This window comes from Penicillium expansum (genome assembly GCF_000769745.1).
Source record: "Penicillium expansum strain MD-8 chromosome Unknown contig160, whole genome shotgun sequence".
Taxonomy (NCBI): domain Eukaryota; kingdom Fungi; phylum Ascomycota; class Eurotiomycetes; order Eurotiales; family Aspergillaceae; genus Penicillium; species Penicillium expansum.
Window position 1 is genome coordinate 1 of NW_015971343.1, and position 27,894 is coordinate 27,894.

The following is a 27,894-nucleotide window of genomic DNA, read 5'->3' on the forward strand; positions in this document are numbered from 1 at the left end:
GGGGGGGGGTGGGATTGGATAGATAGGAGAAGAGGGAGTTGACGTAGGTGGACTTGTAAACACTAACCGAGTAATAGGAACAGTAGCAACGGGGAATGTGTGCTTTCAAGATGAGAATATCGCGACAAAACAACGATAAGTACAGAATCAAAGGAAAGATTGAGAAAGGTCAAGTAAAACGATGAAGCCTAAAGGTGGAGAGAGAGAGAGAGAAGAGAGGTTAGGGGAAAGGTGTTGTAATACGATACCTCGTATAGGCAATACATACATATACTAGTTAGGGAGAGTATCTTCACCCTAAGTTAATATAGGTTATAGTTATAAAATAATCTAAATATAGTTAACAAATGATTTAGATTCAAGTAGTCAAGTATTATAGAATAAGTATCATAAAAATTCATAAAAATTCATAAAATATAAAGACCAATGCCATATATAGTCCAGAACTCTTATGTTGTATAACTAGTTGGAGATGTATACTACACATGTATTTATGTATGTATTTTACACCTCCGAGTCTCGACTTGTTATCTCTTCTTCACACCCCCCAATTCTCACCGACAGATGTGGGGAGCTTCAACCTAAAGGCTTTTTTTTTTTTTTTTTTCTTCTTCTTCTTCTTTTTTCTTTCTTTTCTTATTCCTTTTCTTTTGATTTGAATATCTATTTTCTAATTCATCTAATTCAATCTTATATTTTCTTTTCAAAATCACATTGACATTGATTTGGGTGTGTGAAACCCAAATTATGCAATAATCTGCGTCACAACTTTTCTCTGTTATACATTCCCCCCCATTCTGTACCTTAGGTACACACAAGATATAGCAAGGGGGCGCAGTCATGGGACCTCCTCAACCCGATCTCAGTTCCAGTTGGAATGCCAACACGTCCGCTGATTCCTCTAACAATGAATCAGCCATTTCATCCCCGGGTCTCGAGGGTCCCGTGGACTCTCCTCTCCATGAAAACCCCAATGCACTAGATCAGCCCGCGGAGGATATTTTGCCCAGAGATCAACAGCAGAAAACGGCCACCTACGATTATGCCTATGAGAAGTCCATGAGTCACGCCGAGGCAAGACTCTTCTATCAACATCATCAGCTAGCCGCGCGGAACGACACCAGCCTGCCTTTGAGCCCAGTGGCCCCAGCCCGCTCAGCAGTCGAACCACACCCCGAAGAGTCATCGGATAACCTCCCGGCCCCGATGAATACTCAAGGCCGGCTTTCTCGGGAGGGATCTATGGTCTTAGAAGAATCCGAACCCTCGACACTACGCCTGCAATCCACCGGTGACCCCGATTCCTCTGCGTCTCATTACCTTGAAGACGATCAAGATGAAGCGAACGATTCTGCCCGAAACCAGGCGGCGCTTCTAAGTGCTATCCATGGACAGGCACCATACTCAGCGGCGGAGGGTCTACAAAGCGCCAGTGTAGGAATTGGAGGCCCTCAGGTTGTTAGTGGATTTGCGTCTAGCAATGATGCTGTGACATCGGAGCTGAATGCTATCTACGGCAAAATCAAGAAACTACTTGATCGGAGATCCCAATACATGGAACTTTCTTTGCAGGGACCCGGCCATGATCCCAAGGACCAACCGGACTGGGAGATATATCCTTCGCCTCCAGAACCAGCCTGGGATGATGGCAAAGAATATCAACCCGGCAACATCCGTGACCCATCTGACCTTGGAGGAAAGAAGAGGAAAATGGGTCAGGACATTGGGGAGGATTTTGACATGGAGGAATTGATGCCTCTACCCAAAGAATCACCCTGGACGTATAGGCTGGATGGCAACAGCGTATATCAGGTCTTTGATTCCGAGGCCGCCGCCGACCAGCAAACACCTATTGTCCAGATCCCCTCGTTGCGCGATTTCTATATGGATCTAGACGCCGTTGTGGACGTGTCGACCGATGGACCTGCTAAGAGCTTTGCGTTCAAACGGCTGTCGTACTTGGAGGGCAAATTCCAATTGTACACGCTGCTCAATGAATACCAAGAGATGGCCGACAGCAAGAAGGTTCCTCACAGAGACTTCTACAACGTGCGCAAAGTGGATACCCACGTTCATCATTCGGCTTGCATGAACCAGAAACATCTTCTTCGCTTCATCAAGAGCAAGATGAGAAAATCCCCGGACGAAGTTGTCCTTTTCCGAGATGGAAAGCATCTGACCTTGCGAGAGGTCTTTGAGAGTATCAATTTGACTGCTTATGACCTAAGCATTGATACTTTGGATATGCACGTAAGTCTCTCATCACGTCCCTTGTCTTTTGATCCTTCAAAATCCATAGATGATGAAGGAAGATGCAATGTTAATGCATCAGTATTTGCTCGTCCTTCCCCCTTACGCTCACTCTCAATCTACACGTATTACTAGTACTGACTCTGACTTCATAGGCACACACCGACTCTTTCCACCGATTTGACAAATTCAATTTGAAGTATAATCCGGTTGGGGAATCCCGACTGCGTGAAATTTTCCTCAAAACAGACAATTACATCAAAGGTCGCTACCTCGCAGAGATTACCAAGGAAGTAATCTCAGACTTGGAATCTAGCAAATACCAAATGGTAGAATGGCGAATCTCGATCTACGGTCGTTCACTTCAGGAATGGGACAAGCTTGCGGCCTGGGTGGTAGACAACAAGTTGTTCTCGCCTAACGTTCGCTGGCTCATTCAAGTGCCTCGTCTCTATGATGTCTACAAAGCAAGCGGCATGATGGAGAACTATGAACAAGTCATCACCAATGTCTTCCAGCCGTTGTTTGAAGTGACCAAAGATCCTTCTAGCCATCCCAAACTCCACATCTTCCTCCAGCGAGTTGTTGGATTCGACAGTGTGGATGACGAAAGTAAGCCCGAGCGCCGGCTGTACAGAAAGTATCCCATCCCACGAGAGTGGAGTACCAAACAAAATCCGCCTTACACTTACTGGTTATACTTCATGTTCGCCAACATGGCTTCCCTCAACAACTGGCGGAAACGTCGCGGATTCAACACGTTTGTTCTACGCCCTCATTGCGGAGAGGCAGGCGACCCGGATCATCTGGCCGTCGGCTTCCTCTGCTGCCACAGCATCAGTCATGGTATTTTGCTGCGCAAGGTACCTCTCCTGCAATACCTTTACTATCTAGATCAGATCGGCATTGCCATGTCACCACTCAGTAACAACGCTTTGTTCCTCACATACGATAAGAACCCCTGCGCTACCTTCTTCAAACGAGGACTCAATGTGTCTTTGTCCACCGACGATCCATTGCAGTTTGCGTTCACAAAGGAGCCTCTCATTGAGGAATACTCAGTCGCAGCGCAGATCTACAAATTCAGCGCAGTCGACATGTGTGAACTGGCCAAACATTCAGTCGACCAAAGTGGATTTGAGCTCTCCCTCAAAGAAAGATGGCTTGGCTCGAATTGTTCCATACCTGGAACCGCTGGCAATAATGTTGCAAAGAGCAATGTACCAGATATTCGTGAGGCATTCCGACATGAAACTTTGCTCGGAGAATTGTCCTTGTAAGTTTTCCCATGATGTCTTTGGCGTTAATGGAAATTGGGCTAACCGTAATCGTCTCATCAGGATCGAGCGATATTCCGAGGGCAATGGGACCGAAGAGCAGAAGAGCTTTGCTCCAGGTCCACCGGGGGAAGCGGTCCCCTCGAATCAGGGTAAATCCACCCTGAGGGAATGATTAGGAATTATGCAGCAGACTAACTTCTAAATCATCCATTCTCAGATCAGCATACACGTAACCTCGAGCCGCAATCCGAGCTGGGTTCAAATGTAGCCGCCACTACGGATGTCTCCCCTAGTGAGGCCCATAGTGCAAGCCAGATGGCTACCTCCCCATCGACTCCGTCGAAATACCTAGCTCGGTCACCTCGCCTTGGGACGGGTGAGTTCTCGTCTCCTGGTGGTAACCCTGCCCTCGGAGCAGACGGTCTGCCAGAGCAAAAGATTTTCCCGGGTATCGTTCATGAGAGGGCTCGAAAGGGAAACATGCAATAGAATCACAAGTGAGCGGGTTCGAGTGACACATAACACAAACTAGTGGGAGAAAGCGAAACATTGGAGTAATTATAACAATCTTCAAATGGAATTGACTCAGTCTCTCAAGTTAGAAATTAAAGTGATCATCTCCCGACACAATAGTGTCCTCGTAGTAGAGTACCATGGGGCAATGCTGCACATGTACAATCCCGAGCTCTATGAAAAACTCAACGCCCGACGAAATAGCCACAGTTGCGTGGGTTTAATATGCACCCGTTTATGTCAAAAACGCCTCTCAATCATAACATACAAATTATATCTCCCAAGTAATTCAAATGGCCCAGCTACCTTTTCGTTCTGGTAGTCCCCAGCTTTCAAGATTGGTATCCTCTTCCGCCATGCCAGGCTCTTGCCTCGCCCACTCCTGGATATACAGACGGAGAGCTTTCCATCGCGCACAGGCACCCGCGAGGTTGTCCGTCTCTGGGGCTACAACATAGCCTCTAGCATCAGTATGCAAGTCGTCCCGGCGAAGATCTTCGATGGAGATGCCCGAAATTCGGCTGAGTTCGTAGTCATAACAACGGGCAAGGCACGGGTAACCCAGAGACAAGTAATTATAAATTTGAGTCACAAATCCGTTATGGAATTCGGCCTCGATGACTTTCTGGAGGTTAGGGCTCGCCGGCTTCTGGGAATTGTGGTTCCCGGGCGAGGCTGTGAGGCGATCCAGATGTGTATGGGAAGGAGATGGGCTGAGTCCCATGCTAATGCCAGCCTCATCGACACGAGGCATGGGGGTCACAATGCCAGGCATTAGGCCGTGCACTTCCCGCTCTTGGCCCTCGTTCTTGCAACAAGTGCCCATCCAAAGACCAGAACCCTTTCCGCTACCCTGGGACGGCGCTGCGCACCATAAGTCACCACAGCCAGTACAAAGATCCTGTACGCCACGAGAGCCTGCATCAGTGCTAGGGTGTTCACACATTGTTCCCTCAGGTGAGGCGCTTCGAGGAAGGACGATGTCACTGCCAAGCATGGGTGGGCTCTTGCCATTCTTATTGTGCTTTATTAAAGACTTTGGTCGTGCAGATGCACCCATAGCCCGTATCCTCATTTCAGCCTCCTCCTTGTGGTGGCGCATGTACTCAAGTTCCCAGGACAAATCTGCCGAAGATTGTCGTCGAGACTTGACATGATGATACTTCATAGACACATGATCATCGTCTGAATCTCCCCCATCTTCGTCGATGGCGAAATGATCCACAGGCTCGTACACTTGCTCGTTGGGAAAGGCAGCCAACGCTTGCTCCTTCAACTGGATCTGTGCGGATCGAGCGGCAAGAGAGAGCAAGAATTCCGAGAGCTGCTCATCACGCACTTCATGGGGTGCATCGCTCATGTCTAAATCTTGTGTCACTTTATTGGAAGGCCTAGGCGGCGAAGTGCACGCTGAATGCGATCTGGAGTTATCCGAGTCTTCGCTGCTATCAGAGGCGATCGATGGTAAATCCGGTACTCGAAACGAATGTCGTCGGTCTTGTTGTCGACGCAGAAGATTGGAATACGAAAAATGAGACTCGGATGATAGATAAGTGTGGACGTCGGGATTTGGATCTAGCCATGATGTCGTGTCTGGACCAATGATTGTATGGGGTGCGGAAGATTCTACGGCATTGTGCCGTTGGGAAACCCGAATGGGTTTCCCTTTTCGAACCGAGCGAGTGTCGGTTTCTATCAGGTCGGGTTTGAATCTTCTCGGAGCCGCTGATGTATTGCTCTGTGATGGAGAATTCCTCTCCTGTACCTCAGAAGTCGAATGAGACCGTCTAATACTAGCTTTGCTTGTTTCAATTGGTTCCGGTAAAAATCGTTTGACTGGTCGATGTTCACTGGGCTCTTTTGAATGTGGTTCGGGCTTTGATAGATCGGGTTGGTTTGCTTCGCTCGAAGCTAGCTGTTGGACGTTTGAGCTTCGCGAGACGGTTTCGATTGGCTGGACCAGGAATCTCCGAGGGACTGTAGGTGATGCTTGACTTTGTGAAAGTGCCGACCCGAGTGGCTGATGTCGATTATCCGAAAAATTTGGCTGACACTCGTGAAGAGTGGTCAGATCGTGAAGGCTGTCTGTAGGTTGGCACACCTCTCTTCCATCCGTGGGCATGTTAGTTTTCCCGTGTGCTTCTGGATGGCCCATTGTCTAATTGTTGCAATCTATGACAGCTCTGAACCATGCTATTGAATATCAAGAAGATTGAGAATCAGCATAGGGAGGGAGGGGGGCTCAGTTGATTTATGGCATGTTGGGTCTTATCGGGTGTGTTTGTTTATGGGAGAGCATGCGGGGTCGAAAAAGCGGTCTCGATGTGACTAGTACTAGAGAAACAACCTTGGAAAAGGGGGTGTGCCATGATGTAATACATCAGTTATCATAGATTAAAAAGAAAAGTACATCGAAATCATGTCACAAGGTACAAGGTATATAGGGAATTTAAAAAAATGTTGGATTTTGCGTCAGACAATTGCATGTGCAAGTTGTCCGAGTGAAACCCGCGGACTATTGTACTTAGTTATGTAGGTATGTACCTAGGTAAGAGTACATGGTTACGTAAGATACATAAGTTATGCAGTAACCTTGGAAGGTCCACGGTACCTTTCTGATGACATCAGCTCTGTTCCAATACCATACGATACCAAACGCGATAAGGAGTTATCATGATACGATAACCTCATTTCTTCCGGTTCTCTTCGACTCTTCTTTCCTACACTTCTACACTTCTACACGTGTCCAAGTTCAGCAATGGATTCTAAAGACAAGCGGAAATTTGACGAGACTGATGATCCTCTACCCGGATCGATCTTGAAGCAGCGTAAGGTAATCGGACCTTCTCTCCCTCCGCCTCAGGAGGCCGAGGCGGCGAACAGTGAAATCAGCAAAGAAGATGAAGATGAAGATGACGACGATGACGATGACGATGATGATTTCGGTCCAAGCCTTCCTCCGACCGGTCCACTGAAAACCCATGCGCGGCAAGAGCCTACAGCACCTGATACATCTAAACCAGTTGAAAAGGAAAGTCAGCGAGATCAATGGATGCTTCAACCTCCTTCCCATTCCGACTGGTCTTCCAAGGTCGACCCCACACAACTACGAAATCGCAAGTTCAATACAGGAAAATCAGCCACGGCACCTAAGAACATGGATTCCTCGTGGGTTGAGACCCCAGAGGAGCGAATGAGGCGACTACAGGACGCAGTTATGGGCGTGGCTGCCTCAACAAATCAGCCCAAGGACCATAAAGACGCCTCAAACGCAAAGCTGATGGAGGATCAAATCAAGAAATACAAGGTAAATTTTTTTTTGGCATATCCTTTCCTCGGAAAGGCGCTTCATACTTTATTTCTGTCTTCTTTGTTTTTGTTCTAACATAAACATTCTTGTTGTAGGAAATGACTGGGAAAAGCACTCGCCTAGAAAACCCAAATCAGGCCGAGAAAGAAGATGATGATCCAAGTGCGCGCGCGTTTGATCGAGAGAAGGATATGGCAGTTGCTTCGAAGATATCCAGCGCGCAGCGCCGGGAGATGGTAAAGAAGGCTGCGGATTACAACACACGTTTTACCAAGGGCAACTTCTTATAGCTATTCCTAACTACAAACCTTTGAATGAGAACGGAGAGGCCTGCGCCCAATGTTTCATTCACGACTCCACCCAAGAGCGAACGATATAGATGCTCTACACCTTGATTCGGCCTTCTTTCGCTCTTCGGACATAGGGCTGCGGAAGTCGCACCGAACCCTTGTCGCGCGTTACTCGTGCCACAGCTATGTTAAACAACCAATGGCAATGGGCAGGCATCAATGGCCTGCTCAACTGGATGGAATTCAAGCTTACACGGCGACAGTTGTCATCAGGACCAATAACCACATTACTTCGCAGTAGTTACTTGTTTCTCTTCACTCGTGTCTTATTTCCCTTCATATTTAACTCACCGCGAGTGCCATGACGGCCACAGTGATATATTAGATGATTTTTGTCAGCTTATCCTGTAATCAATAATGTCTTTAGATTTGCTTTTATGTACATACCTGAGCAATCTTCCCCATTAAGCTTTGCAAATGATGCAGAGTAACCGGTGCAACCATGAACGTCGCTGTATATGTGTATATTACACCTTTTATACATTTTCCACTACCTATGCTCTATGTTTTGAGGCTAATTCTCTTCAACATACCCTTCATACCCTTCACATAAGTTATGCCTCGCGATCTAATCTTCTCCCTCGGAACGGATATCCCGGCAGACTCAGAGTGGCAAAGTGCGGGATGTGAAGGGCTTAGTCAACCAATCAGAGTGGCTGATATTCACCTTATTCACCTCCAGGGCTTATCCTCGGCCTCCTAATTCCCTTAAATTCCAACCTTTGCAACCTTCCATTATTCCTTGTCCTTATCTCTCTCCCTCAAACATGTCTTTCTCAAATTTAGTATCTGACATTGCCTTTCGTGATGCTCGTGTGGATGATGGCAGCTCGCAAATCTCTCACGCCCGATCCCACCGGTCTCACGCGACCGCTCGGTCGTATGCCAGCACCACAGCCACAAGCGTCAGCATCTCTGGCGAAGTTTCTAGCCAGTTACATTCTGGATACAGCCATCCTCTAACTAGGGCATGGCAGGCCGACAGGCAATTAACAAAGGTCCGCCCTCAATGGTGTTAGAAGACACGTAATCGTACTGGTAACTCATCGCTAATACATCGTCTCTCTAGGATATGCTCATCTATCCGTTGTTCATCACAGACAATCCTGACGAGGAGACCGCAATTCCTTCATTGCCTAATCAACACCGCCGTGGAATCAATCGCCTGGTTCCGTTTCTTGCCCCCCTTGTTCGGAAGGGGCTGCGCTCGGTCATGCTGTTTGGTGTTCCACTCCACCCATCCGCCAAAGATGCATTGGGAACCGCTGCAGACGATCCCGATGGTCCTGTAATTCAAGCCATTCGTCTTCTCCGATCTCGTTTCCCTCAGCTTTATATCACAACCGATGTATGCCTCTGCGAGTATACGTCGCACGGTCACTGTGGTATCTTACGAGAAGATGGAACCCTTGACAATGCGCAATCCGTGGATCGGATCTCCGATGTAGCTATTGCCTACGCGGCGGCTGGAGCTCACTGCGTGGCCCCATCAGACATGAATGACGGAAGAATCCGGGCTATCAAGCTCAAGTTGATTGAAGCTGGTGTGGCACACCGTGTACTTTTGATGTCTTACAGCGCCAAATTCAGTGGCTGCTTATATGGGCCATTCCGTGATGCGGCTGGCTCCTGTCCCTCATTCGGGGATCGTCGGTGCTACCAGCTTCCCCCAGGCGGCCGCGGTCTTGCCCGACGTGCGATACAGAGAGATATGGCTGAAGGTGCAGATATTATCATGGTGAAGCCAGCCAGCAGCTACCTTGATATCATCCGGGATGCCAAGGATTTGGCGCCAGATCTTCCAGTAGCCGCCTACCAGGTCAGTGGTGAATTTGCAATGATTCATGCCGCTGCCAAGGCCGGTGTCTTCAATCTCAAGGATATGGCCTTTGAAAGCACCGAAGGCATCTTGAGAGCCGGCGCTGGGATTGTGATCAGTTACTTTGTTCCAGAATTCCTCGACTGGCTTTAGTTGTGTACTCAACTTGCCATTTTCTCCTTTCCAACACTCTCTCCACTCTAAAAGTGCGATTTTCGGGCTTTTCATTTTCCATGTGATTACAATGGCTGCATTTCTACATCTGACTTCTAATGGGTCGGATGTATTGAATATAAAATGCTACTTGGGACTGGATAGATTCCCTTTTATGTGATACGATGTCTTTCCATTTGGTTGTTAACGATTACCCCTTATTACAATGTTATTAATTATTTTCTTTTTCTTCCCTTTCTGTCCAACCGATAGTGTATCAGATATTTGACTTCTAATTCAGATGTATAAAGGTTTGTAGCAGAATCGAGATTGAGTCGAGGTAAAGAATGCAGAGGCATTGTGTATAGACTGCAAGATGACACCCAGTTCGCCGCATAGAACGCTAATAACATACAAAGGTAAAGAGAAACCATTCGTCAGCGACAGTGGATATCAAAATCAAGATCAGTAAAAAAAAGAAAGAAAAAGAAAAAGAAATCAGATGAAGCTGAAACCGGAGGAAGAAATCCAAGAGCCATAGTTTTGCACTCCCATCTATAGGCGTTGATAGACCTGCGCCGTAGCGGATGATCATTCGACTTTTCCACATGCGAAATCAATACACGTCACTTCGTTCACATAGCAAAGCTGGGTTTTGACCCCTGAAACATGTAACCTGCAATGTTCGTGTTGACAATCTCTCCTGGGGCCACATAAACGCCACGAGCAAGACGAACCCCTGGGTAGATGATGCAACCCGCGCCGACATAACAATCTTCTTCGATAATGACTTGCCGACCTTGATATCGACTTTGCGAGCCTTTGCGCTCCTGCATATTGGGATGAGCAGTTGAACTAATTATTTTGACGTTGGGGCCTATCCATGTATGAGCACCGATGCGGATAACACAGTCATCCACAAACAGGCAATTCTCCGAGATCATGACATCTTCCCCGATGTGGAGGTTATAGCCATAATGACAACTAAAAGGAGCCTCGACAACCGCCCCTTGGCCGATGGATCCGGCAGAGCGAGGCACGCCGGTTCCAGCTGGTGAGTTGATAATGGAAGATGCCGGGGGTACGATGATCTCCTTCAGGAGGCGGTTTTGCTCTTTCGAACTGATGCCGTTGAGCGGATTGCAGGCGTTGTTAAATTTCCATAGTGCGCCTCGGCAACGATCCCTTTCCTCCACAAGGTGGACGTCAAATGGTCGGTAGAGTTTGCCTCTAATCATCTTTTCCTTCTCAGTCTCGTCACTCGATAAAGTACGGCCAGAGAGCTGATGCTCGATACTAAGTGCCATCCGAGCCTGCGCCTGGGGACTATGGGTGTCCACAGTCGCTGCGGGCAATGTTCGTTGCTCGGGCCCATTTTGGAATAACGGCATATTGGATTTAGGATGAGATGGATGACTGAGGTCCCGAAGTGAAGAGATGACCGGATAGTCAGGTTTGGGGCGTCCTTCCCGCGATAGCTCATGGATGGGTGGAACCTCCCGATAATCGACCACTTTCGCCATGGGTTCGGGCGGATAAGGTGGATGACTGGTATTGGACCCAGTCCCTGGGCCAGCACTTGGCCAAGCTTGTTTTGACCACGCATGATTGGATGGTGTAACTGTTGGGCTGGTGTTGTATTGTTGAACGGGGCGCTCATTTTCCTCCACCACCAGGGGCCTGATTTTTGTCGTGTCGACATGCTCCACTAGGTTAGGTTGTCGATCTTGGTGTCGAGGGGTTTCTTGCATATACGGGCCATTGATGTCTGAATAGCCTTCTTTGGATTGCAAAGGGATCGGGGTTTTTGAACTAGATGGCTTTTGCCAGGTGCTTCGGGATGAATATCCTTCACACAGGAAGCCCCCACGAAGACAGTTGTTGCCTACAATTCATCATTAATGTCGCTCCTTCGGACAGGGAATAATTTATAAAGACAAGAAAAAGAACGGGGAAGCTAGAGCCATTAGGAGTGGACTTACACGCCGGATGTTGCTCGTCGCATTTCTTTTTTCTGCGGCGGCAGGTCATACAGCCTGTCTTCGTTCGGTTACTAAATACCCGCTTCCTCTTTGGAGCCACCTGCATTGCCCCATGTCGATCTGGCGCATAACTAGGAGAGGACGGCTGTTGCACGCCGGGGGTCGACCGATTTGTCATGGACCTTTCTTGCCCTGCCTCGCGTTGAAGAGCGTCTGCCAGGTGGGCATCTGATGGATCAATTTGCTGGGCCCGTTGTGCCTGGGTGATCAACTGAGAATCATATTCTGACCAAGGACTATTGGCGGAGGTCTGGCCCGCATCATTGCCCTCGGACCGGTGAGATGGTGTTGCAGAATGATTGCCCCGCTCCACCTCCGAGACCGATCCTGGCAGGCCATTCGGATTGGGTTGATTGATCTCAGTAGGACGGTTTACCGGACTCCTGGAGGCGTTCGCGGAATCTCGTTCTCGGGACTCTGATCTCTTTCTCTTATTCTTGTTGTGAGAGCCGCTGGGCGAGGATATTTGTGACCTTTCTTGATCATTGGCAGGATCATCCCGATCATCTCGGCTGGGATCTAAGTTGGTCTTTTCCTGGGTGGATACACGTTCTCCATTGGGGATGGAGCTAGGTGTTGGCCCATGCCCATTCCCATTGCCATTTCCAGAGATCACGGGTTCTCTGCCATTAACTGCGGTAAATCGGGATGGACTGTGCTCCGTCCCCGTTTCGGCCCCAGAGTCGTGACTACCATTCATGACGGGTGCAGTAGCAAGAGCCGTCATCATAGAAGCCAAAAAGCAAAAGATAGTAGGAAAAGGAGAAACCAGAGACCACAAAGAATAGGGCTGAGGTTACACCGAGAGGTGTAAGAGACTATTCAAGTAGATGGGAGATGGGTATAGGGAAGGTTTCCACTCAATTGCCAAGAAATAGCCCCCAAATATGAGAGATAGTCTCCAAAAGAAGAGAAGAGAAGCCTTGAAAGGTTCGGAAATACTTCCAATATCTTAGTACAGCTCTTTGTTGACGTGGAATTGCAAGTTAAGTCACCTGGGTGGGGCGAGGAGATCGGGAGATTATCAGAGATAGTATACAAGATGTGTCGAAGGAGCATTCAACAAAGTGGTGTTCTTTTTTTAAATAGAAAAAGAAAAAAAAAAAAACGTCAGAAAAGAGATATAAATGCGAAAGAAGTAGCAAAATGCTCAAATATAAAGAAGATAGAAAGAGAGAGAAAGCCAAAGGAGAATGGAAGAGACGGAAAATGGGGGAGAAGAGGGAGGGGGGAAAGCGACTAATAAAAGAGAAGGGGGAAAACACCGAGCTAGGACCCTCTCTCTCCCTCTCTCTCTCTCTTTTTTTCAAGGAAAAGTACAAAATAAAATAATAAAAAATAATAAAAAAAGGCAGTAATCTCCAAATGACTAGAAGGAAAAAGAGGAAAAAAAAGGGAAAGGGGAAGTTGGCGCGCGATCGGCAATGACGGCGTCACAGGCAGCACCAATCGGAGAAGCGACCAGCCGTGTCCTAGTGAGGCGCGGGTCTGAGACATGGCCCATCCGCTTTGGACTTGTTTTCTGCGCGCGTTCCCAGTTCTTTTCCCCCTCCCTCAATTTTCTTTTTGCCTACATTCGCCATTGGCGCCCGTGTACGCGGTGTCCCGCGCATAAGGGCGGTTATGCGCTTAAAGAGTATTCAACTTTTGTTATTATTTTTAAAGGGTATGTTTTATAGTAATGCTTCTATTTAATTCTCCTTGTTAATATTATTTCATCTTCCTCCTTCTAATTCTTCTCAAAGCCTGAAGTTTTCATGGATCTGGCGCCCATCTCGGGAATTATTGATGACTGCAGCGTGCCGCGGCGCTAGGACCAAGGAACTAAAATCACTAGAGGAGTCGGCTGAGCACGGATGCCTCTTGGGCGCTTTCAGTGAGTTTAGACGACTTTTCTTTGTTTTAATCAGATGCAGAGTATTTCTTTCTATCATATGTATTCTTATGGAAGAATCTACATATATTCATATATAATGTATGATATACAATATGTAATATATAGACTGTTGGCACCTGATTCAGCCAACTTTCAGAATTCTATCACTATCACTATCACTTTTTTTTTCTCATAATAGCACCTATCATAAATAATACAAATGTCAATGTCAATGTAAAAAAAAAATAGAAATAATATCCGATGGGAGAGAAATGTAGTGGATAATATCTATAGGTACATAGGTACGGAGGAACTAACTATACACATACATAGTACTCCGTACGGAGTAATGTATGTTGTACGTTGGATGTATCCTCTGGGTAAAAAAAGGGATTTGGAGAGAGCTTGTGCTGACTAAGACCTCAACGAGACTCCCGGGAGAGGATCAACTTCAAACATCCAACGCGCTCTCACCGCCAGAGTCTGCGATAGCTTCCTTTTTTTGACCCCCAATCTCGTGTTTTTTTTTTTGCCTTCAGAGTCTGGTAAGCCTTGACCTGGACTCACCTCCCCTGATTACCCCATCCAATCATTTCTCATCCTGACATCGTGCTGACCCCAACCCCTCTAAAGGATCTCTCTACCCCACCGATCACACTTGCTTCTTGTTCCCCTCCATTATTTGATACTGCCCTGCAGCCGCCCTGGCACCCCCCATATCCTATTAAGGCGGTTCCCATCAACCTCCACTCTTGACTCTCGTGTCTCAAACCCCATTTCGTCATCAGAGGCGACATCGCCAGCCTGCGCCAGGATGTCGATTTCGGTACAAGAGCTGGACAACACGGTCCGAGCTTTGTTTGAAGGCAAAGGTGCCGTGGTAAGTTGAAACCGTCTGCTCTACACTGCTTGAATTGTAAAATTCATGGCTTCTTTCTACCCCTCACAGAAGCTCTGGAGACAATAACACTGACACTTATTACCGCGCCTAGCAAAACCAAGCACAGCAGACTTTGACAGAAGTAAGCGCGCAGCCCCTCCACAACCTTATATGAATTGAAAGCTAATTATCCATGTGCTCTTTAGTTCAAGCAAAATCCCGATGCCTGGGTTACCGTGGGCAATATCCTCCAAGAGGCCTCATACCTTCAAACCAAATGTGTGTTTCGAGTCTTTGGCAATCTCCCCATGCCTTCAAATGCCTGGAAAAGACTTGCTGACCCTAAGTAGACATTGCTCTCCAAGTCTTGGACAATGTGATTATGACACGATGGAAGGTCCTGCCAAGAGACCAATGCCAGGGTAAGGACTGCCATGGCCTAGTTTTGTCTCCCGCCCTATACTAAGATTGTTCTCCATAGGTATCCGCAATTTCATTGTGAGATTTATTCTCGAGAACTCCGAATCCGAAGAGAAGATCCAATCGGAGCGCCCTCTATTGAACAAGCTCAATCTCGTTCTCGTCTCCATTCTAAAGCAAGAATGGCCACACAACTGGCCCACTTTCATCAACGAGATCATTTCTTCCTGCCATGCCAGCCTTTCGATCTGTGAAAATAACATGACAATTCTCCGTCTATTGTCGGAGGAAGTCTTTGACTTTTCGCAAGATCAAATGACCTCAGCCAAGGCACGGAACTTAAAGACCTCCATGACCTCGGAATTTGCGTCAATCTTCCAACTGTGCTCCGAGGTTCTTAACACTGCCAACCAGCCCAGTTTGGTGAAAGCGACCCTTGAAACTCTCCTTCGATTTTTGAACTGGATCCCATTGGGCTACATTTTCGAAACGCCCATCATCAACACTCTTCTCACCCGATTCCTCGGAGAGCCCGAGTTCCGAAATGTGACTTTGAAGTGTCTGACTGAGATTGGTGGCTTGCAAATTGGCACTCCTTACAACTATGACGAACGATTGGTGCACATGTTCACCGAAACCCTCACCACCGTTTCCAATGTCATTCCTCTGTCCCTGGACCTGAAGCAAACATATGCCATGAGCAATGGAAGAGACCAAGAGTTTGTATCAAACTTGGCCTTGTTCCTCTCAAGCTTTTTCAGTGCTCACCTGGATGTATGCTCCTCCTCTTCTCCAACGTCTTGTTTTTGTTCTTACTTTTACTAATTCCCTACTGTCTTTTCTAGCTCATCGAAAAGTTGCCTAACCAAGATTACCTTACGCACGCACACTTCTATCTGATTCGGGTCAGCCAGATCGATGATCGGGAGGTGTTCAAGATTTGCTTGGACTACTGGACAAGGCTTGTGCAAGAACTTTACGAAGAGATGCAGCAGCTCCCAATTACCGACATCAATCCGCTAGTATCCATGAGCGTTAGTGGGTTGGCGAACGGTGGTGCCCCCAACCCCACTACCCTCGCAAACTACCCCTTGCGCAAGCACAAGTACGAGACTGTGTTAACAAACCTTCGCACCGTGATGATCGAGAAGATGGTCCGCCCAGAAGAGGTCTTGGTTGTTGAAAACGACGAGGGTGAAATTGTGCGCGAGTTCGTCAAGGAAAGCGATACGATCCAACTTTACAAGACGATACGCGAGTGCTTGGTCTACCTGACCCATCTTGATGTGGTCGACACGGAAACCATCATGATTGATAAACTGGCCAAGCAAGTTGATGGAACCGAATGGTCGTGGGTGAACTGCAACACGCTGTGCTGGGCTATCGGTTCTATCTCTGGGGCCATGAATGAAGAAACTGAGAAACGCTTCCTGGTAACTGTAATCAAGGATCTGCTTGGTCTCACAGAGCAGAAACGTGGAAAGGACAACAAAGCCGTGGTGGCAAGTAACATCATGTACATCGTGGGACAATATCCCCGGTTCTTGAAGGCTCACTGGAAGTTCCTGAAGACTGTCGTCAACAAGCTTTTCGAGTTCATGCATGAGACACACGAAGGTGTCCAAGACATGGCTTGCGATACGTTCATCAAGATCGCCAACAAGTGCAGACGGCATTTCGTGGCACTCCAGCCTGGTGAAAGCGAACCTTTCATCGAAGAAATTGTCCGAAACATGCGCAAGATCACCATGGACCTTTCCCCGCAACAGATTCATACTTTCTACGAAGCCTGTGGCTACATGATCTCGGCTCAAGGTCAAAAGGGTCTGCAAGACCGCTTGACCGAGAACCTGATGGCGCTCCCCAACACTGCCTGGGATCAGATTATCGCAGAGGCAAATCAAAACCCGGCAATTCTCCAAGATGCTAACACCATCAAAATTGTCGGAAACATCATGAAGACTAACGTTGCAGCTTGCTCCTCGATTGGTACCTACTTTTATTCTCAGATTGGCCGGATCTATCACGACATGTTGAATATGTACCGTGCTGCCAGTCAGCTAATTAATGATGCTGTTGCAAGTGATGGTATTTAATCCCACTCACCGTTGACGAACACCCGAACTTTTTGGCTAACCCACAAACAGGAGCCATCGCCCCGAAAACCCCCAAGGTCCGAGGACTTCGGACAATCAAGAAAGAAATCTTGAAGCTCATCGACACCTACGTGGACAAGTCAGATGACCTTGAGATGGTCAATGCCAGCATGGTACCGCCGCTCATGGAGGCTGTCCTGATTGATTATGCCCGGAACGTTCCCGATGCACGCGAGGCCGAGGTTTTGAATGCCATGACTACGATCATCCACAAGCTTCACGTATGTTCCTTTTCCCTGTTTGTTTGGCCTGATGGCTGGCAATTCCTTTCATTTGATGGCCTGTCGCATCGCATACTTGCACCTTGCTAACGAGTTAATCAGAATCTGATGGAGGATAAGATCCCCGCCATCATGGACAGTGTTTTCAACTGCACTCTTGAGATGATTAACAAGGACTTCCACGAATACCCTGAGCACCGGGTCGAGTTCTTTAAACTGCTTCAAGCCGTCAATCTGTACTGCTTCCAAGCGCTTTTGAAGCTCGATGCTGCGCAGTTCAAGTTTGTTATTGATTCGTGCATGTGGGCATCGAAGCATGACAACCGCGAGGTGGAGAACACTGGTCTTACAATGTGCCTGGAGCTGATGAACAACATGGCCGAAACTGACCAGCAAACCTCGAGCATTTTCTTCCGCGAGTTCTACATCGCAATTCTTCAGGACGTCTTCTTTGTCCTCACGGATAGTGACCATAAGGCTGGTAAGTAATGTCCTTTGTCCTTGATATGAAACAAGAAGCTTACACCATGATCTTTTAGGATTCAAATCCCAGGCCATGCTTTTGTCGCGCATGTTTTACTTTGTGGAATCAGGCAAAATCCAGGAGCCCATTTATTCCCCCGATCAAGCCCCGGCCGGAACTTCCAACAAGGAATTTTTGCAGGAGCACATCGCAAATCTGCTCAAGAATGCATTCAGTAATCTTCAAGAGTAAGCCACCACCACCACCCTCGATGTCTATTGAAAGCAAAACAGTACTGACTTTTCCCACCAGAACACAAATCAAGCAGTTTGTTCTTGGACTGTTTGCATACACCGATGATCTAAACAAATTCAAGACTCACCTTCGTGATTTCTTGATCTCCCTGAAAGAGTTCTCCGATGACAACGCGGAGCTGTATGCGGAAGAACGGGAACAGGCGGTGCGTGATGCCCAGGTCGCCGAGCGCGACCGAGCTATGAAGGTCGGGGGCCTGTTGAAGCCCTCGGAGATGGATCAGGAGGATGAGCTATGACTGGACCAAGAACTGCGTACCGAGTTTGTTGCTGCCTCTACTGGTTCCCCTGGACATGAGCAAGAATCAAGGTTGACTTCCCAGAATGACGGCCTTGACGGCTGGTCCTTTTACGAGCTCTAGATCATGGGAAGCCATGTGTTGGTGCAACCTAAGGAGGCTTTACTCTGGAAAGATGTGTGTGAATTTATCCTTTTTATCTTTTCTTTTTTTATCACCCCCTCCGCCATGATTGGCTATCGGGCATGCAAGATAGACCCATTCCCTAGCTGAGCGGGTTCTTTGAGGTTGGTGCATCAAGGCTCCACGGAACGGATTTACCAATTTTATCCAATGTGTACTTTGCCTATCCAAGGCGTGAGCTTGTTTGATAGCTTTTAACGTCAAATGATCAAAAAATATCTCCAATCCTGCAATTCAGAGATACTTGTGAAGTGAACCACGCGTAAATTTATAGACTAGGAGAGAGTTGGTCATTTACTTTGGCATCTCTTCGGCCATTTTCGCCGCCTATATTCTAGCTACAACACCTATAAGGGGAAGAATATCTTAAAAAAGACATCCAAAATATAATATCTTAGAATCCATCAAAAAAGACTTCAAAAAGACGTTTCAAGGCCACTTATGTGATCGACTCTTCTCAGTCCATCATATGTTGTATACATGTGGAGAGATTGGAAGGCGGTGAGTCCTTATCAGTTGCATCATCCAAAAAAAGTACCCTTCAGACGGATTTCATGATTTTATGATTCTTTGGTTCTTTAAATCACCTCAATCTATTCCATCCTAATCACAATGTCTCGAACACGCCATCCAATGGCCCCAAGTTCATTCCAAACCACAGAGTCTTCCCGAGACTCCCCAACAACCCAATTTCCAACCCTCAGATTACGAGCAGAGGAAGCACCAACCGACACCAGTGAAGCATCCTCGTCTTCTCGACGAATCAGATGGAGTGAAGATGTTGTAGACAACGAGGGTATGGGCAAAAAGAGCTCAAAAGGTGTGAAACTAATTTATCCATTCTATTCCATTCCATCACTCCCCGCAACCAGCAACAATCTAACTGCCACCAGTATGCTGCATTTACCACAAAGCCCGGCCAGTGGGAGAAAGTAGCTCAGAAGAATCTTCATCCAGTTCATCCGATAGCGACAGCGAGAGTGAAGATGACCGTCGCACTGCCAGAGTGAACCGCGCTCGCCACACACACTCACACAACGGAGGACGGGAACCCCAGGGCGAGCACGAGCACGCGTCCCACGCTGACGAAGGGTGTTGCCCCGAAGATCACAACCCTAAACCGAAGCGAAATCGCAGGAAGCCGAGTCCGAATGCATATGAGAAGATGCCCAAGTCGTCGAAGAATCAGAATCAGAATCAGAATCAGCGCCAAAGTCATGCGCGGGGTACTTGATCTTGTTTTTTTTTTTAGGGGGGGACAGACACATGATCATCTAGTTGGTGGCATGCAGAACAATGTACAACGGCATGATCAAGGAGTCACGGGAAGGGCACACTAAACCCTGTTACGGTGCGCTGCATGCGATTCAATGGTTGAATGGTTATTGAGCGAGCTACTTGGCCTACTTGAGACATTTAGACACAAGATAATGAAATTTGGATTGAGAAGATCGGCATCGCAGTGAGGGGGTATCTGAAACATAACTGCAGCCCGGTTCGGTCTATAATATGATTGTACATGGGCAAAGGATAGAGAAATCCTGTGTCTGCAAGCGCTAAAGCGGACTTCATACCATCATGCTTTTTCTCCTTGCAACAACGCGCTGACCACGTCTGACGTCACTGGTTGTAGAGCCCGGTCCAAATGAATCCTCTTCTTCTGGAGAGTCGCCGATTGGGGATTGAGGTTCAACCTGGTCAACCTCGTATTGTGCCATGTTTCCTGCTGTACTTGTGGGGTTTGACGAGTGACGCCGAGTCTGACGTGTGGAATTCAATGGTTTTTGGCAAACTTGAGTCGAGATATCTGCGAGACTGTCCTCGATTTCTTTTTTGAGGCCAGAGTTTGGGTTCCCCGCATCACTGGCGTCCTTCGGGGTCGATGAAACCTTGCGTTTCCTCCGGGAGACCATTGCTAGCAGCTGTTCTGAGGATCCATCCATGGATGACAGATCTGAGCTTTGCGCCGCAAGAGTGAAATCAGCAGGGAGGGTGCCCTCTCCTCCACCGTCCAAACTTTCCCGAGCTACCTGGAAACTGGAGGACCTTCGCGATCCAAGTGCAACAGCGTCAACCATTTCCTTGGTAGGGCGGCGCATCTTATCCCGTAGGTTAGGCTCTGCATAGCTAACCACGGCACCACGACGTCGGGATGGCCGAAGAATCGCAGACTCTTCCTCTGTGTTCATTGCATTCGGATGGGGTGACAGTACTGGTTGGGATAGGGCTGGCTCCTCTAGCTGGGGAGGGGTAGGGCGACTGGCGCGCTTTTCTTTTGAAGCGGCGATTCTGGACACTCGCGGCTTTGGATTGGTAGTCTTGCCACTGAGTTTTTCGACATCCTTGGCTTTCTGTGGCGAGTTGTTATTCTCATCACCTTTGGTGGACCTCTGTATAAGCTTAGAGTCCTGGTAGGAAGACATGCGGGCCTTCTTGGGAGAGCCTATGTTGGAATTTGCACTCTCTGTTCCGGTTGTTAGCTACACTCCTTGTAGGAACGGAACTAAAAGAAAGTAGCACATACTTGGTTCGAGGACCTTCCGCATAGATAAGACAGGAGTTTTCGATCCTCTTGTCACTTCAACGTGGCTTTTTATGGGTGACTGGTCTCGCTGTGTATCTTCCACTGGTTTCGTTTGCTTTTTTGGGCTATGGCTGGGTCGGGTGAATTGGAATTCGTCATCATGAACATCAAGGTTGGACGTGAATCTGTCATCGTCTTCGGGTATGTATTTGCGCTTCGTCGAAACCGATGTTGCTTGCTGTGTTGTATCGATAGGTGGACTTGGTTGCCGATATGTTGGCGCGGGGCTAATTTCAGGCGCAATAATCGAGCTCGACTTCTTTTTCTTCTTGCGTGTCTCGAGAGTTGGAGGAAGTAATGGCTCGGGTTCTTCGGGTATGTCATTGTTGATTTCGCTCCTGAATGTTGATTCTGGTGGCGATGGACTTGAATGTTCCATGGGCGCATATCCTTCCTCCGGCATAAAGCTGAACTGTGGCGGAGAATCTAGAATGCTGTGTTCGTCGTGGACCAGGCTGTCGAGCTCTTGGGGCCTAAAGAAGATGTTAGCAACTTGGAGTGGAAAACCTCAAAGATCCTTACTCCAGAGTCCGCCGAGGGTAATATTTGTCCTCAACGATGGCAGGAAGCCTCCCATCTTCGCCTTCCATCATGTCTTCTGTCCTAGGTCTCGACTCTGCCGCCCGCTTTGGCCTATCAAACTGTTCGTCGCAAAGTTTCCCCACCTTGCGAGGCAATGAGCCCAAATCTGCCGCCAAACTGCTCAACTCGGCTAGTTTGGCATCCAGCTTGGATTTGATATCGTATATTCCATTGTGTAGCATTTTCCCTGCTTCTAGTCTTTCGGTTTCCTGTGTAAGATTGATGACCTGTTTTCGAAGCGACACATTTTCTGAAAGTAGATGCGATACTTCTGACTCTAGGCTGCGGATACGGAGAGACTGCAAAGAATTCACCCTCGCGATTTCACGGTTTTGTCGCACAAATCGTCGCTTCACTGGATAGAAACAAAGGAGGCCACACGTCAATTGCTAACTCAAATATTGTAATACAGTGGTAGATTGCGCAAACTTACGGGCATCAATGGACTCGGCCGGAGCTGCATAGTCATTCAACCGAGCCATGATGTAGGCTGGAGGGCAGCGACCACTGCGTAGTCAGATAGATGGAAAGACAATCCTGGTGTGCAGGTGGATTGAACTTGAATTTTATATTGAGTTCACAAATCACACACCAGGAAATGACTGTGTGTTGGGGGGGGGGTTGAGTCTTGAGTATGTATGGGATACAAAGAGAGAGACAGAAGGTAAACAGCGTCAAATGCCAAGCCCTTGTTGATGTTTGTCCGCTTTTGGTTTAGCGTGCCCATCCAGTGTTTGGATGACTCAGCGCCCCTCCCAGCCCTGGAGCCCTGAAGCCCAAGCACCTTGGAGTTGTCCGAGGCACGCGGGGACTTTGAGGGATCGAGATCGCGTTCTTCGTACCTGCTCTTTTGTCTCACTACGACTTTCCCATAATGGTATATTCCTCACGACCAACCTCGATGCTCCCAGGCGCTCCCGGGGGCTCATCTATGCGCCAACCCAGTGGTTCGCAATCGCAGCAATCTTCGGCGCTGTCGGCCCGCATTGCAGCCAAAAAGGCGGAGCTAGAGAACCTACGGCAACTACGCGATCTGAGTGGAACATTGGCGATTCAGATGCAGGCTTTGGAAAATAAGATCTCCACACTGAAAGATGGCACCGAAGGTTGGCCTACCTGTCCCTTGATTCGGGTTGGTCGCTAACTGTACCTTAATTAGCTGTTGCATACGTGCTTTCCAACTGGGATAATGTTATTAGGGCCATCACCCTCGCCTCGAGTAAGTGCTATTTTCTAACGTTGGAATTCCATACTGATTCTCATCCTGTGAATAGGCAAAGCAGGCGGACTCTACGAACCTACCGAATCGGATAATAAGAATGTGGAGAAACCGCGCAACGACCCTCGCCTGCCATCAACGCTGGTTCGCATTCCAGCTGAGCCACGTGATAAGACTGGGGAGTGAATCAGTGACATATCTCTCTCTGCCTTCGACTCCAACCCAGCTGAAACACCCTGAATGATCTCATCTTTTGTGGCACACCTGAATCTTTTGTGGCGGTTTTTCAGGCACCCCATGCACTCGATTTTTCTCTCCGGGTTATCTCGCCCATAAGTCTATCGGGCTACAACATACAGAATTGGTGATTGCATTTTAAGAATGTACTCGGACCTACTTGGCCCGTGTCAGTAGGACCAATCAGTGGCCCTCTCAAAAAAAAGACTATCAAAGGAAGAGAAGAGTTCCTTCGAGATCCAATCATGGGGCTTCTAGTCATCTTTCGCAGAAAGCACGATTTTATCGGAGAATCAACGAGGCCAGCTGATTCCGATGCAGAGTTTGGCGCATGCAATCAAGATGGTTATCTCGAAATGGGGAACAAATCAGAAGACAGGGATTAAGGAGATCATTTCTTCCCCCCCCCCCCCCCCCCCCCCCCCCCCCCCCCCCCCCCCCCCCCCCCCCCCCCCCCCCCCCNCACTACTGCATAGATAATCGTTGGTGCAGGAATAGCTGCATAGCAAGAATATGACTGGATGTCTTAATGAGGATGTGATTGGTGCATGATAGAGTGTATAGCTCAGTATGTAACACTATATACTCTGTGCATGGAACAATAGTTACAAGTTAATAGAGTCTAGGTTTTTTAGGCCATCATGAGACCAGGGGCAGAGCTGAATGGCGCTATGATGGCGATCTGAGGAAAATTCTAATTACCAGTTCGAGGTTCCTGCAGATTTTAGGGGCAACAAAAGGCGAACAGACTCTGCCTATTTAGGTACCTACATATATAGATGTACATACGTACCTCAGGTAGGTACGTACCTTGGGGGAAATACTTGGATTGAAAGTACTATTATAAGTTGATTACATATAAACTATATAGCGTTATAATGTGTCAGGTACTTATATCGAGAGTACCTAGAGTACCTTCGTACCTTTGAAGGTTAATACCTCAATACCTCGTATATTCCTTTTTTTTGTCTTTTTTTTTTTTTTTCTTTTTAAGCGCCCCAAGCACAATAATTCCCAACGCCCCCTCTTTTTCTTCACAACGTGGACTTCAATTCGACATGCGCGATTATATTTCCCCGCAATAGCCGTGTGGCTTTGGTATTTTGTACCTACATATTATTTATGATTATTGCTATTATTGCTATTATTGCCATTTCTCTTACCCTAAAAGAGGACCCCGTTGCCCATTCCATTGCGTGGTATGGCATGATCGCTGTGTGACACTTCAACAATGTCAGTCTTATGAGGTGATCTTTTAGGCTTCTTTACTTCTTTACTTCTTTACTTTATTTCTTGGCTTTTGAGCTTGGATCTTCTCTCTTCTCTCTTCTCTCTATTCTCTTCCTATATACTATCTTCGCCATCTTCACCATCCTCACTATCTTCATCATCCTCATCATTCTCATCACCTTCACTATCCTCATCTCTAAACCCCTCAATCTTGCAACAATACAACCTTTCAACATAACGTCCCTCACATCTCATTGCTATCATTACCCTCATACACCATGTCGACTGAATGGTCTTTGGACTTCTGCCTGGTCTGTGACCGTCAGACCCTGGGCGCTCCCTACTGCTCCCAAACATGCCGTCTAGCGGAGCTGGATGAGATATCGGATGGAATGTCACGAAGATCGAGTGCAGCGTCCACACATTGGTCTGAGATCAACCAGGCCCAAGCTCAAGCCGAGACCAACACCCCAGACACCCACAACCCCTCACGAATCCTATCCGTCTCCTCATCTCAAACCTCACTCTCTTCACTAAAGAGCAACACATCCAATTCGTCCAACGTGGCCGACCGGCTCCAGGATGAATTGCGCGATTATGCATCTTGCTTCGACCAAGTCCGCGACCTGAAACGGCGCATGACTACCACATAATTTCAATTCGAACTCAAAACTCGAAAACTTGTGCTTCTCGAGCTCGTCATTTCACATCTGGATGACACCGAGGGCAAATGCATGCAGCTCTCATACTGCTTTTTGATTATTTGCATATCCTGGGGATAAGGCGTCATTGCTGGAAAAGATACACCATTTCCTTGTCTATTTTTGATTTTCTTTTCTCTTTTATTGTTTTTTGGTGTTTTTCTTGTGGATCAACCCTATCCTACTTGGTCTTTTCTCACGAACCTATACCCCCTCAATTGTTTATATATATATCATGATCATCGGAAGGAGTTGAATCCAGGGCCAAGGTGCCTCACCTAATTAGTTATCTACCAGATTGCCTATAATCAAAAATGGAATTTTGGATGACATCTTGAAAGAAAAAGAAACACCTTGATGTTCTCAATAGATTACTAGCAATGCCCAACCCTTTGGGTATGTTGAATGTATGTGTCATGTCAATTTCCCACGTCAGTCAAGTGTGGGTACCCTGAGGAATGTGTCCGATGTTAACCAACCGGGAATGTTAAATATACTAAAACCACAATTCCTCGACCCATCAACGACAGCAAAGCTGTATGGAACCAGCAATCCGAGATGCACAAGCACAAGCTCTAGCCCAAAATCGCCATATACCCCTCGGCCATCTCTCGACCGTATTTGGCTCTGTGCAGAAGTCCCTTCCCGCCCAACTTGATGCCAAAGACCAAGTGGGCACCGTTTACTGCGCAAGAACATTGGACAGAGCCTTTTCATTCCTCGGCACAAATCGGACCTTGTATTTTTGAGGAATGGCCACCAAACTAGTCGGATCCGAGTTACCCCGGAGAGGGTGACAGTCTGTTGTACCATGAGGTTCGAGGTGGAAGCTGTTAAGGGTGCGGATGAAGACGAGGTAGAGCTCACGATTGGCTAGCAGTGAGCCGGCACACATTCGATACCCCATACCGTACGTAAAGAGAGGCGCATCGGGCTGCTCGAGCCAGCGCTCGGGACGGAACTCATCCGGGTCAGTCCACACGTCCGGGTCTATGAAGGGTTAGATGTATTTGGTGGGGTTATCACCCAAGTAGATCAAGGTTGACTCACCCATGTTGCATGCCCAGGCATTCAGAAAGAACACTGTACCCTTGGGAATGGTGATTCCCTTGTAGGTGATATCCTTGATCGAGGTGCGAGGAAGTGCTAATCGCAGCACAGTGAAGAATCTAGGGTGGTGAGTTCAACGTCCATTCATGGCTCGTTGACAGCGATGAGACCAAAACATACCGAAGACATTCCTTGACCAGAGCTGCAATATACGCACACTTTTGATCATCATTAGAAGAGCACATGGGCTCATCCTCGCCATACATCTCCCGGATGGCCTTGGCCGCCCGATCCTGGATATCGGGACGCTGAGCCAGCAAACCCAGACTCCATGCAACCAAAGTGGTGACAGTATCAAGTCCACCAGAAAGCATGGTCAAACTAATCGACGTCAACTCCTCACTATTCAGCTTAGCCTCCTTATCCAGAATCACGTTGGCCTGGATACAAGGCTTGTGTGTCCCCTTCGCCATGCGATCATCCAAGTCACTATTCAGAGCCCCGAGATACTTATCGCGACGGATTCTCATCTCGGCGGCTTTCTTCGAGTTGGAGCTAAACGGATTCAACCGCAGAAGAGGGATATAATCTTGCAGATTTCCAGTGGTGCTTCGGAACCGACTGATCTCTTCTTCCACCTCGGTGATCTCATCAAACAAGTCCTCTTCCTGCGAGGCAATACGCACGCCCCAGTTCAGAGTCAACGCCAAACTCAAGCTCAGACGCTGGATCATGGGCATAGGGTCAACGGGTGTCTTCCCATGGTTTCCATATCTGTGCAGCTCTTCCACAAAGGCCTTTGACTCGACGTCGAGGTGCGACACGTATGTATCAACGGAGGGGCGGTTGAGAGCCGACGCAGCTCCCTTTCTGCGTCTCTTCAAGGAATCACTGTAAGGTGAGGTTCCAATTGTCGTTCCGGCAGTATTAGAAACAATCTACGCGAGTTAGGTCATCGGGTTCAATTACAAAAAGCCAAAAGTCAGCATATGGCACAACTCCGATCACCAACCTTATGGAAAGTATAAGTCTCAGGTCTGGAACTCAAGGCCTGCGCATTCTGACTGAAAAGCACCTTTGCCGACGCAGCAGAGTTGACCACCACGACGGGGATGTTCCCTAGCTGGATCTGATAAACGGCGCCGTGCTTTTTCGACCACAGGCGATACTGCTCGGCGGCATCTGTGCGAATCTGCGCCAGGTTTCCTATCAACGGCAGTCCGCGCGGACCCTTCATACCCTTGACGCGGGCGGAATCACGAATAAACTCATTAAGGATGACGTAGAGGATGGGGACGAGGATGGCTGCGGCGGCTAGCGATTGGTAGGGATATTCAATCACGCTGCCTTGTAGCGATGCCAGGACAGCGGCGATGGCCATGGTGCTGGGAGTTTATGGGATAGACTTTATTGGAAGTCTATACTAAATTAATCATAAACATATATCTGAAAGGGAAGACTGTAAGCCTATCAGGGTTGGGGGATATATAAGTATGTTAGGAATGTCACAGCCCTCAGTATCAAGACCTCAACTGAATGGAACATTTCCGTGATGTCAAGGTCTTTCAAGCCGCGATCTTCTCTCGGTGTCTTTTATTACCCCACACTACCCCGGATCTTGTCAGGTCTTGTCCAGGTTTCCAGACACACGAAGGGCTCAGCCGAGGTGCTTCCGCACTGCGGAAATCTTCCGCTTGGTCTGAAGGGATATGATTTGTATTAGGTGCATTGCATTGGTCCAAGCATTCCGCATATGTTATACATATCATAGTTGATCCTTGGTTGTAGTTACTCATCTCGCTGAGTGAAGTTAAGTACAACA

The 27,894-nt window shown here is 47.8% G+C and overlaps 11 protein-coding genes across 11 annotated transcripts; 7 read left to right on the forward strand and 4 right to left on the reverse strand.

Moving 5' to 3' along the window:
• Positions 1-840: 840 nt before the first annotated feature.
• PEX2_049090 (uncharacterized protein) lies at positions 841-4,019 on the forward strand (the record flags this gene model as incomplete). Its single annotated transcript, XM_016742184.1, has 4 exons — positions 841-2,250; positions 2,406-3,526; positions 3,591-3,679; positions 3,748-4,019. The coding sequence occupies 4 exons, from the start codon at positions 841-843 to the stop codon at positions 4,017-4,019; spliced, it is 2,892 nt and encodes a 963-aa protein (XP_016597699.1).
• Positions 4,020-4,332: 313 nt separating this feature from the next.
• Positions 4,333-6,198, reverse strand: PEX2_049100 (uncharacterized protein; the record flags this gene model as incomplete). The annotated part of the gene is made up of 1 exon (XM_016742185.1): positions 4,333-6,198. One exon carries the CDS (start codon positions 6,196-6,198, stop codon positions 4,333-4,335), a length of 1,866 nt encoding a protein of 621 aa, XP_016597700.1.
• A 603-nt stretch (positions 6,199-6,801) lies between these two features.
• Positions 6,802-7,643, forward strand: PEX2_049110 (GPALPP motifs-containing protein 1; the record flags this gene model as incomplete). The annotated part of the gene is made up of 2 exons (XM_016742186.1): positions 6,802-7,350; positions 7,449-7,643. 2 exons carry the CDS (start codon positions 6,802-6,804, stop codon positions 7,641-7,643), a joined length of 744 nt encoding a protein of 247 aa, XP_016597701.1.
• A 1,132-nt stretch (positions 7,644-8,775) lies between these two features.
• PEX2_049120 (porphobilinogen synthase HEM2) lies at positions 8,776-9,675 on the forward strand (the record flags this gene model as incomplete). The annotated part of the gene is made up of 1 exon (XM_016742187.1): positions 8,776-9,675. The coding sequence occupies one exon, from the start codon at positions 8,776-8,778 to the stop codon at positions 9,673-9,675; it is 900 nt and encodes a 299-aa protein (XP_016597702.1).
• A 635-nt stretch (positions 9,676-10,310) lies between these two features.
• On the reverse strand, positions 10,311-12,447 carry PEX2_049130 (uncharacterized protein; the record flags this gene model as incomplete). Its single annotated transcript, XM_016742188.1, has 2 exons — positions 10,311-11,560; positions 11,658-12,447. The coding sequence occupies 2 exons, from the start codon at positions 12,445-12,447 to the stop codon at positions 10,311-10,313; spliced, it is 2,040 nt and encodes a 679-aa protein (XP_016597703.1).
• A 1,960-nt stretch (positions 12,448-14,407) lies between these two features.
• Positions 14,408-18,286, forward strand: PEX2_049140 (exportin CRM1; the record flags this gene model as incomplete). The annotated part of the gene is made up of 10 exons (XM_016742189.1): positions 14,408-14,473; positions 14,586-14,615; positions 14,680-14,752; positions 14,824-14,895; positions 14,955-15,667; positions 15,739-16,981; positions 17,041-17,270; positions 17,373-17,751; positions 17,810-17,981; positions 18,046-18,286. 10 exons carry the CDS (start codon positions 14,408-14,410, stop codon positions 18,284-18,286), a joined length of 3,219 nt encoding a protein of 1,072 aa, XP_016597704.1.
• Positions 18,287-19,102: 816 nt separating this feature from the next.
• On the forward strand, positions 19,103-19,809 carry PEX2_049150 (Protein phosphatase inhibitor; the record flags this gene model as incomplete). Its single annotated transcript, XM_016742190.1, has 3 exons — positions 19,103-19,265; positions 19,363-19,695; positions 19,748-19,809. 3 exons carry the CDS (start codon positions 19,103-19,105, stop codon positions 19,807-19,809), a joined length of 558 nt encoding a protein of 185 aa, XP_016597705.1.
• Positions 19,810-20,037: 228 nt separating this feature from the next.
• On the reverse strand, positions 20,038-22,117 carry PEX2_049160 (shugoshin family protein; the record flags this gene model as incomplete). The annotated part of the gene is made up of 4 exons (XM_016742191.1): positions 20,038-20,933; positions 20,994-21,526; positions 21,576-21,990; positions 22,069-22,117. 4 exons carry the CDS (start codon positions 22,115-22,117, stop codon positions 20,038-20,040), a joined length of 1,893 nt encoding a protein of 630 aa, XP_016597706.1.
• Positions 22,118-22,536: 419 nt separating this feature from the next.
• On the forward strand, positions 22,537-23,040 carry PEX2_049170 (DASH complex subunit DAD2; the record flags this gene model as incomplete). The annotated part of the gene is made up of 3 exons (XM_016742192.1): positions 22,537-22,741; positions 22,795-22,854; positions 22,910-23,040. 3 exons carry the CDS (start codon positions 22,537-22,539, stop codon positions 23,038-23,040), a joined length of 396 nt encoding a protein of 131 aa, XP_016597707.1.
• A 1,559-nt stretch (positions 23,041-24,599) lies between these two features.
• Positions 24,600-24,974, forward strand: PEX2_049180 (Life-span regulatory factor; the record flags this gene model as incomplete). Its single annotated transcript, XM_016742193.1, has 1 exon — positions 24,600-24,974. The coding sequence occupies one exon, from the start codon at positions 24,600-24,602 to the stop codon at positions 24,972-24,974; it is 375 nt and encodes a 124-aa protein (XP_016597708.1).
• A 730-nt stretch (positions 24,975-25,704) lies between these two features.
• On the reverse strand, positions 25,705-27,453 carry PEX2_049190 (cytochrome P450; the record flags this gene model as incomplete). The annotated part of the gene is made up of 4 exons (XM_016742194.1): positions 25,705-26,012; positions 26,073-26,191; positions 26,253-27,010; positions 27,085-27,453. The coding sequence occupies 4 exons, from the start codon at positions 27,451-27,453 to the stop codon at positions 25,705-25,707; spliced, it is 1,554 nt and encodes a 517-aa protein (XP_016597709.1).
• Positions 27,454-27,894: the final 441 nt, after the last annotated feature.